At 42.2% G+C, this 17,777-nt stretch overlaps 1 protein-coding gene across 1 annotated transcript; it reads left to right on the top strand.

Annotated features, from left to right (window-relative positions):
- The first annotated feature begins 2,575 nt into the window (after window positions 1-2,575).
- LOC137294323 (uncharacterized) lies at window positions 2,576-13,491 on the top strand. The gene is made up of 2 exons (XM_067825321.1): window positions 2,576-3,454; window positions 10,803-13,491. The coding sequence occupies exons 1-2, from the start codon at window positions 2,576-2,578 to the stop codon at window positions 11,871-11,873; spliced, it is 1,950 nt and encodes a 649-aa protein (XP_067681422.1). The 3' UTR covers window positions 11,874-13,491.
- The last annotated feature ends 4,286 nt before the right edge of the window (window positions 13,492-17,777 follow it).

Below are 17,777 nucleotides of genomic sequence, written 5' to 3'. Positions count from 1 at the left end.
GGAGTCAAGAATGGCCAGCTCCTCACTATCATCAGAGAAGCTGAAAATCATTGTAAGAAAATCACTGTACAGCATGGCAAATGTTTGGTGCCAGAAATCTATACTCGCACACCAAAGTAATGCAAGTCAAGTATAAAGAATATATGTATGTAATTTTCAACATTAAATACAAGAAATACAAAAACTGAGTGAAGACATTTCATAGGCTTCCAACGCTGATGACATCATTGAGTTTTTGATAGGTAAATGAGTTCACAAGAATGGATCTTGCTGCTGATGACTGGTAGTGAGCCTATCTTTTGAGAGGTGGTGACCACTTCAAAGAAGATCATCAGTGGTCTGTGTTGCGTTTTTATCGGTAGATCATGCTTATGTTTTCGTTGAAAGGACAGGCAATATCTAGGACAGACATTCTAATCTTGAAAAGTCCAGTATCCCAGTTGCTTTCAATTTGAGTTAAATGTGACATTGTTTAGAGAGGAGTAATGGACCCAACTTTTGTGCTGGTGGTGACAATTAAGACATGTCCAATTTCATGAGAAGTGTGTGCATGATACCCACATGTTCATTTTATAGTGTGGTCTGGTGATTCCTTCTGTTAATGTGTTTTTCTCAGCCCTTCCAAGATATAACACATATTATTGATAACACCATCTGGCTTCTCTATATGCCAAAAGCTCATATGACTTTTTGGTTTCGAGCTTGTTTCCTATTTAGAAAACAGTTTGTGTTTCTCATGCATTTGTGTATAGATTGTACATCTGAGACTTCGGCTTACCTCACACATTAACTTGACACACATGGTGTATATAGAATACTGTGTCCTGAAACCTAACCATCTCTCACTCAAGTTTTATCTACCAAATAAACATTGATATCAGTGGTTTTCGTTTAATCAGTGTGGGTTGTTACTGGCCCATTTTTGAACACTTCAAGTGGTAGTGAAATTCCTACATTTGCACATTCGCGCTGCCACCCCAGTCTGGCGAGTGAGTGAGTGAGTGAGTGTATTTTCATGCAGCACTCAGCAATATTCCAGCTATATGTCCGTGGTCTGTAAATGATTGAGTCTGGGTCAAGGGATAAACAGCATGAACGTCGATCTACGCCCCTACAGATTGATTGAATATTGCTTTACATTGCCTGTGTAAGCATACAGAATCAGTGACCTCCCAAGTACTATTACTGATTTAGCTGTCATCCCTTGGTTTACCTAGCCTGGAGTCCCACATTTACAGACCACCTTAATGTAGTTCGACATATAGACTCTGGTGTAATACTATCTTCAGGATAACTGTAATTACTGTTTGGTCCTTTTGAAGCAGTGGATTGTTATAAGAAAGAATTCTTGTAGATTCTCCCCTAAATGTCAGTACTTCAGTTAGGGTGAGTGAGTTAAGTTTTACACCCGTACAATACTCCAGTTCGGACCAGACAGTATAGTGATCAGCAGCACAAGCTTATATCTACGCAGTCGCGGTACGATGACGATGGCGTGTCAAGCAAGTCAGCCTGTCTGACCACCTGATCCCATTAGTCGTTACTACAAGCATATGGATCACAGAAGATCAATTCCAACCCAGATCTTAACGGATATGCTGTATTTAGACGGATATTTCAGTGTGGTCTTGTACTAGCTAGGGGCTATTGTGCCAGACTAAGTGACACACGTGTTTTCAAGTGTGCCAGTATTGGGAGTTGACCCCTGGTCAGTGTCTGGTTAAGTCACTGCTTCACTCATTGCATGGATCCAACAAGCTCGATGCTTTACGACCTGTTTGACATATTCTGGAGTATGTTTCATGATTGGGTCTCTCATGTAGTCAAGTTGATACAGGTCAATCCATCGTTCAGAAGTCCCCTTTTTCAGGCATGCTGTTGTATGTCAGTGGTGTAGAATAAGTATTATGATGATACTCACTGAAATCTTGTCCAGACCTCCATCTTGAATATTTCTGTGTACAAGAAACTGACGTTCATGGTTGCATCAAACGTATAGAAAATGTATGCAAAGAAGGTGAGCTACAGTACCTAAACTAACTCGAACAATAGCTATTGATCACTTCTTTCACTTAAATCTCTTTGCCTGTGTACACATTGTCCGTGCACCGAAGCACCAGCTGTTGCCGTAGAGGGAAGCTGGTCGGTGATACAACACAAATAATCAAACTGTCTCTGATGAGTGAGTTAAATTTAGAAGAGTGAATTGGTTAACTGTCATGGAGGGAACGGGCCCCTCCGAACCAGTGCAGTTGTGCTCATTGCAGTATTTCTCTGTCTGTACAACCGAGATGCCATAAGGCATACCAACCACGTGGCAACTTTAACCAGCTGACTATATCAAAATATTGATTTCCGGGTCCACGTCGGCTTTGAAAATATCTCAATCACCTGAGGCCTACGCCACTCAACACCACATGCGTCATGGAGTCACGTGATAATTTGTCGTCTGCGGTTGGACTTAATCGGCTGCTGGGACGTGTGGGCGTTTTATGAATGAACCTCTTCCTACAATGTTGTCATCGATGTGAGCGTATACTTGGATCATGTATGTTCAACACGCTGGGGATCAGGTATGGAGCGATATAATAATTTCAGGTGGATGCCAAACCTGGCGCACTATCACCGTTTGCTTGATGGGGATGAAATTCCTAACGGCAGAGAAGATGTCATCGCACCGTTATGCAGTGTCCCGAACTCTCCAAGCAATATTCACCGTCTTCCTGATGAGGTTCTTGCTCGGATTTTCGGCTACCTTCGCCCGATTGAAGACCGACTGCCATCCTTGGCTCTCGTATGCCATAAGTGGAGACACATCCTTTTAACATCCGGCTCTCTGTGGAGGTCCCTCCACATCGACCCATCACAATATTCGTACGGGCATTTCAGTCTTGTGTGCTGCATCTTTCGGTTGTACGGGTATCATGTTCAGAAACTTACTTGGCGGGAACATTCGCTGGTTTACGAAAGTGTCTTTTCACTGATACCTCGGCTTAGGAACTTGAAATATCTGAGACTGCCGATTCTATGGACCAGGGCTGTGGTGGAGAGTCTCCAGACACTAACAAACCTCGAACATGTTCAGATCAACGGTGGTTATGCCCTAAGCGATTCCGACTTGGAAAGAATCGGGATGTATTTCCCTCGACTACGTGAAGTTTCTATAAATGCCTGCTGGAGTATCTCAAGCCAAGGGGTCGAGAGGTTTATAGATTCGCTCCGCAATCTGGAAACTATTAAACTAAAGATCAACTCAGGACTGCCGCTAAACGACGTGAGGAGTGAACGCGCCATGAGGGAAGGGGGACGGATAGTTGTCAGTTTGACGGAACATGGCTACTCCAAGTTAATTGGTGTTTTGTGTCTTCATTTTGTGCCCGTAGAGATGGATCAGTTGTGGGACTCTGTGAACAGGATGAGCAACCTCAAGAAGCTGAGCATAAGTAACTGCGAGGTAAGCACATGTAGCACCATGTCGTGCATGCCTTGTATTGTTGCCTGAAGTCACTATAACATTTCCCTGATAGTATATAACCACTGTAAATCAACATTTTATTGATTGCAGCCAGTGGTTGGACCAATACATCGCTTGAACCAAATCAGAAATATTACTTGGTCCAGATGGGCATTTTCATATTATTTAGGGATACTGCAAGCGTTTAATTATCAGGTTTTGAAAAGTAAGCTTTGCAAGGATTGCAGTGTTGCTCTGATCAGTCCATTTGTGTAATTCTAAGCTCAATTTATTCTGACGAACGAATTGGTCTGTGAAACCAGTTTCGATTAAAAATTGGCACAGCTGCCTCATAGAGGTTGTTGAAATAGTGGAGTGCCAATACCCAGCTGTTGCTGGCTGCTTGAACTTCCACATATTAGAAGAATATTCGCAATAACCACAAGTATCACTAAATTCGTTAAACGTACATTGTTACCTTCCTTTTTAACGACTATAGACAAATCACCACACGTGTTGTCTTGGCGAAGGGTGATTTTGATGCACATATTGCCAATGTAATATTTCGTGTCCGTACTATGGTTATAGACATATAATAAAAATCGTTGATTTAACTGCTCTTAATTGGGGCACTATGGTCCTCGTATATAAGCCGTATATTAAAAGCAGAAATATCGCAGCACTCAAGGTATAGAGAGATTCAGTGTGGGACATCGATTGAGGGGGGTTGATGCATTGCTCGAACAGAGGTGGCGCCTGTTGAATTGCGTCACCTTGGCTCACACCACCCTTCAGTGCTGTAGCTGGTGACGTGTACAGGAGCTGACGCGATGATTACTTCAGTGAGGTTGTTCAATGATCGCTGATACACTTGCCTGGTTTCCGGGCAGTCTAAATGTTAACGGAAGGAGTGACATATGCAGGCATATCGTGGTGCTAGCACTGTCATGGCTGTAGTTGTTCAGGTATAGGTGAACCTGCCAGGAACTGTTGCAGCTACTCATGTATGTTTGAACTGTCTCAGTGACTGTCGGTCAGACTTATGGAGGAGCTTAGTGGAGCTGACGTAATGGCGTCTGTAGTGATGTACGTGTAGGCTTAGTGGAGCTGACGTCTTGACTGCTGAAGTGATGGACGTGTAGGCTTAGTGGAGCTGACGTCATGACTGCTGAAGTGATGGACGTGTAGGCTTAGTGGAGCTGACGTCTTGACTGCTGTAGTGATGGACGTGTAGGCTTATTGGAGCTGACGTCTTGACTGCTGTAGTGATGGACGTGTAGGCTTAGTGGAGCTGACGTCTTGACTGCTGAAGTGATGGACGTGTAGGCTTATTGGAGCTGACGTCTTGACTGCTGTAGTGATGGACGTGTAGGCTTAGTGGAGCTGACGTCATGACTGCTGAAGTGATGGACGTGTAGGCTTAGTGGAGCTGACGTCTTGACTGCTGTAGTGATGGACGTGTAGGCTTAGTGGAGCTGACGTCATGACTGCTGAAGTGATGGACGTGTAGGCTTATTGGAGCTGACGTCATGACTGCTGAAGTGATGGACGTGTAGGCTTAGTGAAGCTGACGTCATGATTGCTGTAGTGATGTACGTGTAGGCTTAGTGGAGCTGACGTAATGAGTGACCTCAGCAGCAATGGCTAGGTTAACGAGAGCTTGACGACCGTCTTAGACAGCGATACAACGCCTCCAACAGCAATGGCGACCGGCCATGTAGTGGTCGACCCCATGTAACAACACGTCGCAAGAACCGTCCTATCAGCACCTCTGGTTAACCTAACCATAGCTGCCGCGTTCATAAAACAAGTGAACTAATGCCATTCAAGCCGGCAATTTATACCTGAATGCATGCATGATGCCCGTGCATTTCGATTTCAATCTTGCCACACTTGCCACCAACAAAAACATTTTTAACCTCAATCTAAAAAAATACGTTATTGACAAACCAGGTTATACGACCACTATTCATGTTTTCCTCAAACCTGATTTCCGGTTTATTATTTAGACAATAGGTTCTAATACTCCATTGATACTTAAGAGTCATTTTCAATATTACGACGTTTCTTTTGCCTTTTAGTATATGTACAGAAGCCTTTCCCATAACAACGATATGTTAAAACATGACCGATTGTGAATCTGTGTGTGGAAGGGGCGCTTAATTATACTTGAAACTCAAATAGTCTAATTAATAGTTCATGTAACCCTCATGTGCTCGTTAGAGTTCGATGTCATGTCAGCAATATCAATAGTTCTGTACTAGGCAACCTTCCAAACCTGCACTGGCATGACCTATGCGGTCTGTGGGCCGCATACCTATTAGGAGCTGCTCCGTGGTAATATTGAATTTGCTGTCATGAAATCTCCCATGGCATTCCCTCTACACATGGTTATCTGCGAAGTTTGCTGCATTCCAGACTGTTGTGTGCAGGCCTTATCTCTGGCATATACCCGTGGTGACTTTTTGGTCCTCGGTACCTCCCATGCCAAGACCCTGTGTTAATCATGTCTTGCCTGTCTGATATAGTGGTATCGAGTCAAACTCACAGCTGCAACCTTGTCACCACTGGCTCCTCAGATGTGCAACTTTGAAGTGAAACAACATTCACTGCTGGTGGCATACCAGTTTATCTGCAGGTTGATGGAAGAGCTAAATGGTTGAAGTGTTCCTCTGGGTTTGACGTTTATACACTGCGTGAAGACCTTTTATAATGCAGACAGGCACCTTGATCCACACGCAACCAGTCTTTGTTTCAACTGTTCATATATGAACCAGAATTACGATCACCTAATCCAGATTTGGTCAGAGAGCTTGCCACACGATATAAATGGCACACGATTATCAAAGACTCTATCTATCCGTTCGCAAACTTGAGTGTCATTTAAACACGGAGTTTTAACCAATAAATAGATCTCTGGAACAGCCTCTTTGCTGCTGTACGTATTGCAGTAGTCTTCCTAGACTCCAAGACTAAACAACTAGTATGCCAATCGACTAACCCGTCATTCATTTCGTTTTCTATTGAATTCCACAGAAGAACTGAATGCTATATGAATACGTCAAGGCTGAATACACGTAGCATGCTACCAATTGGATGCAGTGGATCGATTCTCAGGACCATATTGTGAAAAATGTAGTTAATGTATTCATACAATTAACATGTCTACATCGATCCACGTGATGTTATCGGGTATAAGCGATGTTCGCGTACAACTAGTCCGCGAAAAAAGGCATACAAATCACACACGTCAAAGACGTAACGCCAACAGGTATCAAAGGCCCAATAAACTACGAATGTGAATGAATGGACAAGTAAGGGGTCAGTGAATGCTGAAAAATTACAGGTAAGCCAAATACAACAGATTGCATCAGGTTTCCGCCCAATCGATGCGGGCGGATTCGTTTAACGAAATGTGTTAGGAACAAAAGCTGTTTCCCAGTATACTACTGCATCAGTATTGAATGCACTGTGATATCAGCTGCAACATTCTACTCGGTTTGACGTCACACTCTACCAGCTGTTGCCGCAAGCCTAGCCATATGGCGTCTTTTGTAGCTACCACACTGGGCAGCAATAGAAACACACACATTAAACTGGGTTTGTGTGTGTTTAGTGCGGAACGTATACATAGTGCTTGGCGGTTGTTGGTGTGGACGTTGCCAGCTGTGTTATAGTTGTAACTTCTGATGAAGGGGCACTTGTCAGTTGTTCATTGGTGAATGTTCAGATCGACTGGATTCGGTGAGATGTCTCCACACCTGGTAAACATGGTAGACACATACACCCTGATGTCAGTGTATGTTGTTATTCGTGAACCTCCACCCTTGAAGATCCGTTGTAGAATTTATGTTCAGCAACTCAGCTTGTCGTGAAAGACGGCTAACGTGATCAGACTTGGTGATGTCATCTATCCCAAGTGTGATCATGATGTTAATCACTGAATTGTCTGGTCCAGACTTCAGAGTAAGACTTCAGACTTACTCACGGACCCTCGTCGTATAGCTTCGATATTGCCGAGAGATTCGTTAAACAGCAAACAAATAAATTAATGAACCCATCTATGACCACCCCTCAATCTACTCAAGTCGTTCGTATCTACATATTACCACCATGCTGAAAAGCTCATCCGTTGATTCTGCGTTTGCATAGCAACCAATGCTGGACGTAGGTTCCGTCAAGCGGACCATATACTGTGGATGATGGCAACGTTCACGACGACTTGAATCGTTGATCATGATCTGATTTTTAAAAAAAATAGGAAACAACTCAACATTCAAAAACTGTACGAGATATTCGTTTCTTGTCATAAGGTAATACTGAACGATTTGGCCACATTACAACCGATGGATAAGTGTGACAGCTAGAGTATAGCCGCCTGTTATCTTAATCGGACATGCCAACGGGTTCTATCATCCCCTAAGACAAGGCTACAAACGGGACAACAAAGGGTCTTCCCCGAATGTAACTGCCGAGTCACCATGGAGAGTGGAGATGACCCTGTCGCCCTTATGCCAACCGCTACCATAGCCAACCCCAGATAAATCTGTCATGACGTGTCAAGTTGTCACTGACTTGTCTCGACGTCGCCTGATTCGACCAGAGACCATAGAAGAAGTGCATGAGAATCAGGGGTCCGATGAAAACTGCTTTCCATCACCATCGTGTGGTAAGAGACCGGAACCAGTCTGGTCTACCCAGATGTAAATTTGTCTGTTGTATGTTGTCGTTACCCCGTGGCGTTGAACGTCGCCTGGTCGTGAGGCATCTGGAATATTGCTGAGTGTGGCACAAACAACAGACAAACACCTACGCTCATTCAGTTGAGATAACGTTTGTAAACAACTTTATGAACGGAGCTAACATCGATGAGGTCATGATTAGCGTATCAGCCAATTGTATGCTCAGCTTCGTCATATCACTTGGTATTATGGGACGCAGAGTTACGTGGGTGTATGCTTCATGTATTTGCTTAAACCACCAGATGCGTCGATGTGACCCAAGACCCGTGGATCTATTGTCGAAGTAGTAAACACACGGAGTTGATTCATATGCCACTGCTGTAATATTGGTGACTAGACCCACAACAAACACACACACACATCCAAACACATCCAAAAACCAGAGTGATACACCAACCAACAATAAACAGTATTCAGTAGTCTCGGATACCGAGTATGCTATAAATACCAAGCCAGAACATGTATCATTTTAAAAAGACATTTGAGAGGCTGAATATATAATAATGAATGGATATTCTTTCCTGTTATACTTTGTTTACTAAATGCTTTAGGTTTTTTTCGAAAATATACTTGTTTGAAACAGTCAAGGCATTCCGTATGGCAGACTGCAAGACCAGACTTCTGTTTTTGAAGACAAGATGTTCCGACCCAGTTTGGGACCCACGAATCTGTGTGACTCCTGTTTTGAAGTGTTACTCTACGCCTGGTGCATCTAATATCAAATTGACTATATGCTTTCAGTCAGGCGAAAACAAAGATTTTTTTGTTCATCCAATCTCTCCGGATTATTAATACTAATTAGTATTAATGACTCTAAAACACAATTATTACTAAAGACAAGGTTAAGTACATGAACAGACGTGATCAAATGCCAACCAGACCTCTGTAGATTCTTATACTGATCCTAATCCCAGCCCTACAGTATATCCTAACCCCATCACACATCCCAACGCCAGCCCTACAATATATCCTAACCCCATCACACATCCCAACGCCAGCCCTACAGTATACTGAATTCAAGATGAATGCTTCAAGTTATAAATTAGCTGGGTCATCAAATCCAAAGGTCACAAACCTTATAGCTAGTTATTTCAGTTTTGAACCCATGACAAGAGAGTGAACACAGTGAATATCGACATAACTAGTTAACAATAACAAACAAACAAAATTCAAAACATTCATTAACGAAGTTCGCTTTCAGCGGCTACTCAGAATATGTTACCTAACTGAAAAAAGCTCATTAATCCCTGAAAATCCTTACTGATAAAGATTTTCGTATGTATGAAACTAATGTCCCAGCACAAATGCAGAGGAGACCGCCACGCCCACAACGTTAAACGGTGCTACGTCAGCAGACGCTGAGGACAAGCACGTCATGTTGTTGGTATACTGCATCCACCGCAAGGGATGGTGACAGGTGGTGTGACTCCGCTTACCGTGTGACGGAAACATAACTGCAGCGTCATTCCGCCTACATACAATGTAGATACAGGCACAATATTGACGTCTTGTTCAGCGTTCGTTTGTATCAATTGCATGGCCTAAAGAATGTGATACTGAAAGCTGTCGTTTTGACAAATTATTTTATTCAAGCGTTTGGTTTCAGGGTCAAATGTGGGAGTTTGTTTTTATCGGATGTAGTAATGATCTCGGGGGCAGGCGTCATTTGGTTGAAACTATACAATACTGTAAGTTTGGGGTGACCTTATTATTTTGAATGCAAATACGTTATTCACTGTGATAAACTGCTGAAGCCAAGTGAAATTATATTCACATATGGTGTGAGGGTAGAACTAGTCTGCCCTAGGACCTTTTGTATCGGTTGTAGGTGGTTGACACTAACCTTTTAGGTTACTATGAGCTGCTGGGTGTGTCTAATGTTGCATTTTGTCAGTAGGGCCGTGATATTGCTGGAGTATTACTAAAATCTGCATGAAAACCATACCCACTCACTCCATAGGGGACCTTGGCCATAGCTGAAACTCATATTTATTTGGAAGTCTTGAAAGAAACTTTCGGGTATCCGACATTGAAGAACTGTAGTATATAGTAGCTATCAACGGCATGTTTCTTCCAGGGCTACCTAACAGTACATCGTAATTTCACATAAACGAGCAAGGTTCTTAATATTTTCCGTTAGCATTTAAAACTTCTGTATTTAGATATCTTCCATAACTTATGGCTAGGGTGATTGTTGATGATCCTGAATTATGCCGTCCCCATACCCCCAACCCCACCCCACCTCCCACTTCCAACCAACCTTCCAATACTCCTAAGCATAATGTTTAAATATTACAAAATTGCTGAACCCCCCTTGTACTTGAGTACAAAACTGATGACCCCCTACCGCCCCTCCCCCACCCACATTCCCCGATCAGAACGCATGACCCCTTAAAATCCTCATCACACACACACACACACACAGAGAGAGAGAGAGAGAGACAAAGAGAGAGAGAGAGAAAGAGAGAGAGTAGCCATAAATTATCCTACACAGACACCAGCTATATATTATGAACGTTCCCGACAGGTTTTAGTCGAAATTAATGATAGTTTATTTATGTCAAATTACGTTTCCCTTTCTAATGATGATCGTTTCTCCTTTTTAGCACCTGCATGGCATCCGGCTCGTGTCAAAGTCCCTTCAGAAGTTGTACCTCTTCAACCTGTGGAACGTCCTGTTCATCAGCGTGGACGGCAAGGACCTCCGTTACATCAACATCGACGACGGTTTGGAGACTATGGAACATCTGGAGCTGTACACCCCAAAACTCCGTCGCGCTCGCATCAACGGCAGCAACGTCATGAAAACAGTCAGCATCAAAAGCAACAAACTTTCCTTTCTGGAACTTTCTAACTGCGAAGAACTGGATATGCGTTCTTTGAGGGAAACTCTCAAATCGAACCCGTCCATTTTATGTCTTAAGATTGGATGTCTTTCGCAGGACAGTTTGCTGTTGGATGAACTAATTATCCCAAATCTGCATGAACTGTGTCTGTTATCGGACTTTGCGTGTGAGGCAATTCACATAAGAAGTCCCACTCTCCGTCTGTTCCACACAGAGGCAGAGAATGACATTATCACTCTCAATCACATCTACATCACTGCCAACCACATATGCAAGATAGCTCTAGTGGGGATGCCGGCCTTGAAGACAATGACTATTCAGTGTGTGAGTGTGGACTCTATAGAGCTGAACCTGTGTAGTGACGAACAGATCAATCTGGACTCCTGCGTCATCCATGCTATGGGCGCCATTGGATTCTTGAGACTTTTTGATTGCAAGCTCAATTTGCTATCAGTCAGTACCCCGGTGGCCGAAACAGTTGTTCTCTATCGCTGCCAGATGACCAACTATGTTCTCCAGATGGCGCTTAACGGCTGCCACAATATATCTCACCTCAACCTGGAAAAATGCAGGAGTATAACGCAGGTATCCGTGGATGCTCCACCCATGATGTTCCTCAATATGTTTGGGTGTCGAGAAGTACATCGTCTTGATCTGGACTGTCCACAGCTGTTAGCCCTTAACCTAGGTCAGTGTCCAAACGTACGATTGTTCCTAAAAGGTGTGGAACAAGACCTGTCCACGTGCTGTGACCAGCCGAAGATAGTCCGTCCCACGGAGTCCATCAGATGGAGTCATCACTTCCCGCCAATGCATATATGTGGATTGTGACCTGTGTTTAATGCAGCATTCCCGTGATCTCAAAATATTTACAAGTGATGTTTACTTTTAACAGTGTCCTGTTATGTACATAAATAGAACCAGGGAACTACCAAAACCGTAAAGACATGTATGCATGTTACATTGACAGAGTGCTGCGTTTATATTATAATGTTGGACATTATGCGAAGTGACTAATAGTGTTGAAGTGATACATTTTACTTAACAAAGTAATACCTTTACACATGCACTGTTGAAAACGTTCCTTAACATTTCTGAAAGTATGCAAATCAGTATGACTGGAAAATGCCATAGTGCGTCCGTGAAGACGTGTGGCAATTTACAGAAATGAATAGTTACGTTGGTTTTCTTCGTGTGCAGCAATCGAAATATTCTTATCAGAACATAGATGTAAGTATGTTGAACATGGACACATCTTTCCATAGCCGCACACGAGCTTCATGCCTGCCTCCAGTTCCTACCAACACAAGGTACGTACTTCAGATGCCTAGTCACTAACTGAAAACAGTAGTCAACTGATAATGTGGCATATACATGAGGTATGCACGATATTTACACTGTTTACTGATCTCACACACTAAGGTTACCAAAGGGATATATTGCCATATACAGACAATTCAAATAATCAACATTTAAATCATTGTTTAATACTCAGGCGCGAGACGATATCAAATTCGTGTCAATGTTATCGGTAGTTCACCGCGAATTCAGGGTAACTAAATGCTGACATATCTACAGGTGAACAACATGAAGCTACGGAACATTTATAAACGTTAGCAGGCGATACTTTTACTTGCCCAAAAGGTTTTAATAACCAAATTCAATTAATTAATAACAGGCATATAGGGATGCCTTAAACAGAACCAGATGTTATTGATGCCTTACATTAATCACCAAAGGATATCGATCTGCATCTCAAAACACATGTGTTATCAGTTGCCACTTGCAAGATCTCTGACACTCACCTCTCAGCCGTGATAAAAAAACAACATGAGTACAAGCTGTGTTCAAACAAGGCAACCACCGGGAAGTCCTTACAGGGCCGTCTATTTAGCCAGGTATGGTATTTCCTATGGGTACTGATGCCATCATATGAAACAGTGCACATTATGTATGTTCCGTGATACCAATGAATGTTTCAGCTGTTTCAGTATGACTAGAGCCGACAGTGTTTTCTAAATGGTGATTGGATGAGGAAGTCCTGCGACAAAGTTGCAATTATTCAATTTGGGATTGCTTTTATACCATGTTTACAGATACGAATGGATGTTTGCATTTTGTTCTGTGCGATGGCCATAAGTGTACATGTTTGTGCTTTAGCAGACTCGTCTTGCAGACGTAGGCTTACTCCACGTTGTCTCTTTCTGCTCAGGCGTCCAGCGATAAGACACCGTAGGTTGTCATGGTTTGAAGTGTTTAATCTTGTCACCCTACACTAACGCCTGACTTTAATCATGTCTGAGTTATAAAACATCGCACCTGATAAATTAATGACTTTTTATTACTTAAATCCTTCCCCACTTTGAAAACGATATTAACTTAAGGTACACCTGTCTTATTGCTTGCGCTTACGTTTTTTCACGGACAGTTATAAAATGTTAAATTTTAACTTTATCTTGTAATGTCGTTTTTCACTTAATTTCTTTATGGACTTTTCAGTCTTGGCATGTTTCTCACTTTCTCTGCACGTCTTCATTCCATGTGCATGAAGTTAAGGTAATCACCAACACAAACACTGACAGTTACTTTGATTATGACTGCATATCTGTTGATGGCGCGTATTGAATGTGTCGTTTCGCCTTGTGATAAAATCCTTTCTTGGATGTGATCTGTACAAATGTTCAACCATATATGTAGGTCACCTGGTGGCTTTAAGAATGTGTACCGGTGAAGCAACAGTTTAAAACATGAACAGTGTCTTCCAGACATATACTGTCTCATAATTTTATATACTCTACTGGCTGTATGATACCATTTACAGCTCATTGTTCTGGTTACATGTTGTGTAATGTAAGAGTAAACAAAACACAATAGTTTATTAAACCATGACGAATTCCGCAAATGTTTTGAAAAGGTTGACTACTCACCACCCATGATACTTTAAAACAGATGCAGTTTGGGCGATTCTGAGATCCGAGGGGGAAATAATCATAGAAAATATACGCATCATTGCTTGTATCATAGACAGATGTGAACAAACAGTGGTGATAGCATGCGTTTACTTGTCCCGTCTGTTGTGTCGTGCACAGACAGACACACACAGACAGACAGACACACACAGACAGACAGACACACACAGACAGACAGAGGTAACGCATGGGAAGGTCAAAATCTGAAAATTACATCGAACATGCAACATGATGCGTCACTGATGCGTTTCGAAATTTTCTCCACTTTTTATTCAAAACTTTGTTTTGGACGTTTTACGGAAGCCTTGGCTGTTGTAACCCTGATCATTTGCACAAGAGTTGTTTGGCGCTCTTCTGTGTCTCCTCTCAGAAACAGTATGCTTGAATGTCACTCAAATGTCTTGTGAAGTAGACACCAAACTGTGGAGCTGTTAGATCTGTAAGCAACCTAACTATAGGGAAAGTTAACCATTGAAAACCTGGAGTCATGCCTGAAGTAATGCGGATGGAATTGAGTGAATTCCAAGTTCAGGACGTTTGTGGATGATATCGTCTGTCGTTGGATGATATCGTCTGTTGTCTCCCGCAAGTTACTGGGAAATCACCGCGATGATGTGACGCCATTCGCTATTCTTCAGCCGAACGTAGTTCGACGCTATCAGCTTTGTGTGAACCGTTGACGTAGAAGCTAAGAAAACTTCGAGGGTTATGATTTAATATTTTAAGCAAATGCATTTAGTGGTATATTTTTCTCTAATCACACTAAATCCGTTTACTATAATGATGTCTATTTTCGTTTTCAAGTCGTGTATATTGATACTGTTTTTTCCTAGTTTGAACCTTGTTTGAAGGCTATGCAAATGCGAAAATATGACTACAAGTCCAGTATGCGGTTAGGTGCCATGAAGAGTTATGTATAGTGGGACCTGAATAATGCGGACCTCGTTAGACGGGAAACCCCGCCTTTCGGCCATAATTACACACACACACATTATAACAGGTCACCGTGACCTGGATCAGTGGTAATTCGGGCTCTTTGACTGCAACCAAAACAGCCAAGATGAAAGGGTTTCTGTGTATTTCTGATGTGGCAGTATTCACGCAATGTGTGATTGACATTTTTTGCATGTGTTTCATATTGTCACCTGTCACAAATGTGTCTGTTTTTACTTTAGTGGGACAGTATCTACAAATATGAATGTGGTTAAGATTCACAATTTATGTATGTGCCTTGTTCAGACTAAGTTCCAAAGCTGCTGGATTTTGTGTTTTGTATATATAATGGATATATGGTGTTGTTTGGTCGAAACAGATTTATTTTCTTAATCTTGTTGACTTGTATGCTTTGATGCGCACAAAATCTCTATTCAGGATACAAATAAATTCAGACTTTAAAGATCAGTGTTGTGTAATGATTATCTTAGAGTTGACTTTAGAGTGTACTACATAAGGGTGGACACTGTTATCTCGAACTCGAGGTACATGGCAAAACGTTCGACTCTGTGAAGTGTTCTAAGCATCAGGAGTGAGTGAGTATGGTTTTACACCGCTTTTAGCAATACTCTAGCAAATATCACGGCGGGGTACACCAGAAAGGGGCATGACATATTGTTTCCATGTGGGGAACTGAACCCGGGTCTTTGGTGTGAGGAGCGAACGCTCTAACCACTGGCCCCTCTGCATTAGGAAACAGTTAGGGAGTAGAGCAGAAGGGCACCCACTGTCCAGCTATTGTACACACATGTTGATGTGCGTGTTCACAGCACTACTGATCAAAACTGCATTTGCGTCTTTGTCAAAAATATGTTTGAGACAAATGAAACTGCAATACTTCATACTGAAAGGTCAGATAACGATACAAGCTATTGCTACCAGTTCGGCAAAACATATGATTCAATACAAGATAGTGTTAACTTTAGTGATGATTTGTCGAATAACTTTGATATATTTAATGGAATAACGAGGATAGCTTATTGGCTTTCGAGATGGCTTGCATAATATTCAGCAAGAATAATTTCTCGATCTATGCTGAATTTTCGGCGTTATCTGTATCTACAATAATCTACACTGGCGGGAAATATTATGAGTTACCATGTTTTCGCGAGTTTGATATGGAAATTTATAATGTGTCCGAGTTAAATATCCATATCAAACTCGCGAACACATAGTGACGAATTTATATCGACGAGCTCCTTAACTAAACACTTTAAATCTGGACTGAAAGAATGAGACAGTCAAACTAAATGGCGGCCGATTGTGTCTGTATACCATTTTTATAACCAATGTTTTGGTTCATACCACTGCATTCAGCACCAAAATTAAGCACAAAGGTAGCTGAAACTGCCATTTCCTGTATGTGTTTGAGCGGTCACGTCACCACGTGCAGACGTTCCACCTTAGAAACGGTTCACAAGCCTTGAAGACGACTCTCGCATTAGACTAAGTAGAGAGATTACTGTAGACGTGTCGATATCCTACAACAGGTAAACACATGGACACAGTGGAGTGAATGTGAGGATTGTTTTAGATACACTGCTATAGAAGTGCATTTGTGGACCAGCGAAGTTACAGCATTTCTGTCGCTGACCCCTCTCAGGTGGAAGGCAACGGTCGGTCATGATCGCCAATTGAAGTGTCGTTTGAGGTAGCTAGCGTCAAGACAGGGCGTGATGAAGATGGGAGAATAAAAAGATGAATTGTTCTAAATTTTTCACGATGGACTTGCCCCAAACGTTCTTTCTGGGAATCGCCAGTCCGTTGATAACACAAAGAGACAATGTGTGTACTCGACAATATTGTGACGGATAGTGGCACGGATAGAGTGATTTCTGTACACTGTGGATAGATTGCCACTCTTGCTTAAAGGTGACATTGGTTTCTGGAGAGTATTGACGCCAATGGAAAAGTTGCAACACCAAACTGTGTAGTGTTTGTATACAAACAATGTAAACAAGGGAAATAACTCTTGACATGTTGTTACTAGGGACGCGCGTGATCTTCTGCGTAATACCATTTTTATTAAATGAGTTAATGATTTGTTATCAAAACGAGCGACATAAAAATGGTATTTCACGGAAGCGAATTTCGTATTCTGTGTCTTATTCTCCAACACAAATCAATAGAAACTGCGGCTTCACTGCCTACAGTGTGAGGACTCCCATGAGTCACGTAGGGTCTAGTTCCGTTGTAACAGCGGCATTAGCATTGTGACGTCAAAACAGTGAATCATGGTGACGGCGTATATCTACTTGTGTAATATTGCTGTGAAAATATTACACTGCAGTATCTTCCACGGGAGAGTAATAAAGACAAAGATACCTAAGGCACATGACCGGTTTTGGCCAATGGGTAGCCGACATTGCTGTGCAAGTCGAGATAAAGGCGTATGCACTGTTACCAAGCTATTGCGTTGATTGCTCAATGTTTTGCAGTGTTCTGCTGTAGAATATCCAATTATTGCAAGCGCCGATGCAGAACTTGCACAAATATACAGAAATATCAATATAGTTGTTTTTATAAGATTTTTTGCGAACAGTCTGTGAGTAGTCTTAAGAGAACCTCTTTGCACTGTTAGTTCAAATGCATGCAAGAGTTATTTCCCTTACATCAATCACTTACCACAGTGTCCATTTAGCTTACGATCGTGAATGCCCCTTACATGTAATCTATGTGCATGTTAGTGTGTGTGACATCCTATGACATCCGGCTTACACGGCGCGATCCTCTGTCATCTGGCTTACACAGCGCCGTCCTCTGACATCTGGCT

This window comes from Haliotis asinina, chromosome 8 (genome assembly GCF_037392515.1).
Source record: "Haliotis asinina isolate JCU_RB_2024 chromosome 8, JCU_Hal_asi_v2, whole genome shotgun sequence".
NCBI classification, from domain to species: Eukaryota; Metazoa; Mollusca; class Gastropoda; order Lepetellida; family Haliotidae; genus Haliotis; species Haliotis asinina.
Note: the sequence above shows the minus strand (reverse complement) of the source record. Positions and strands in the feature narration are given on the sequence as shown.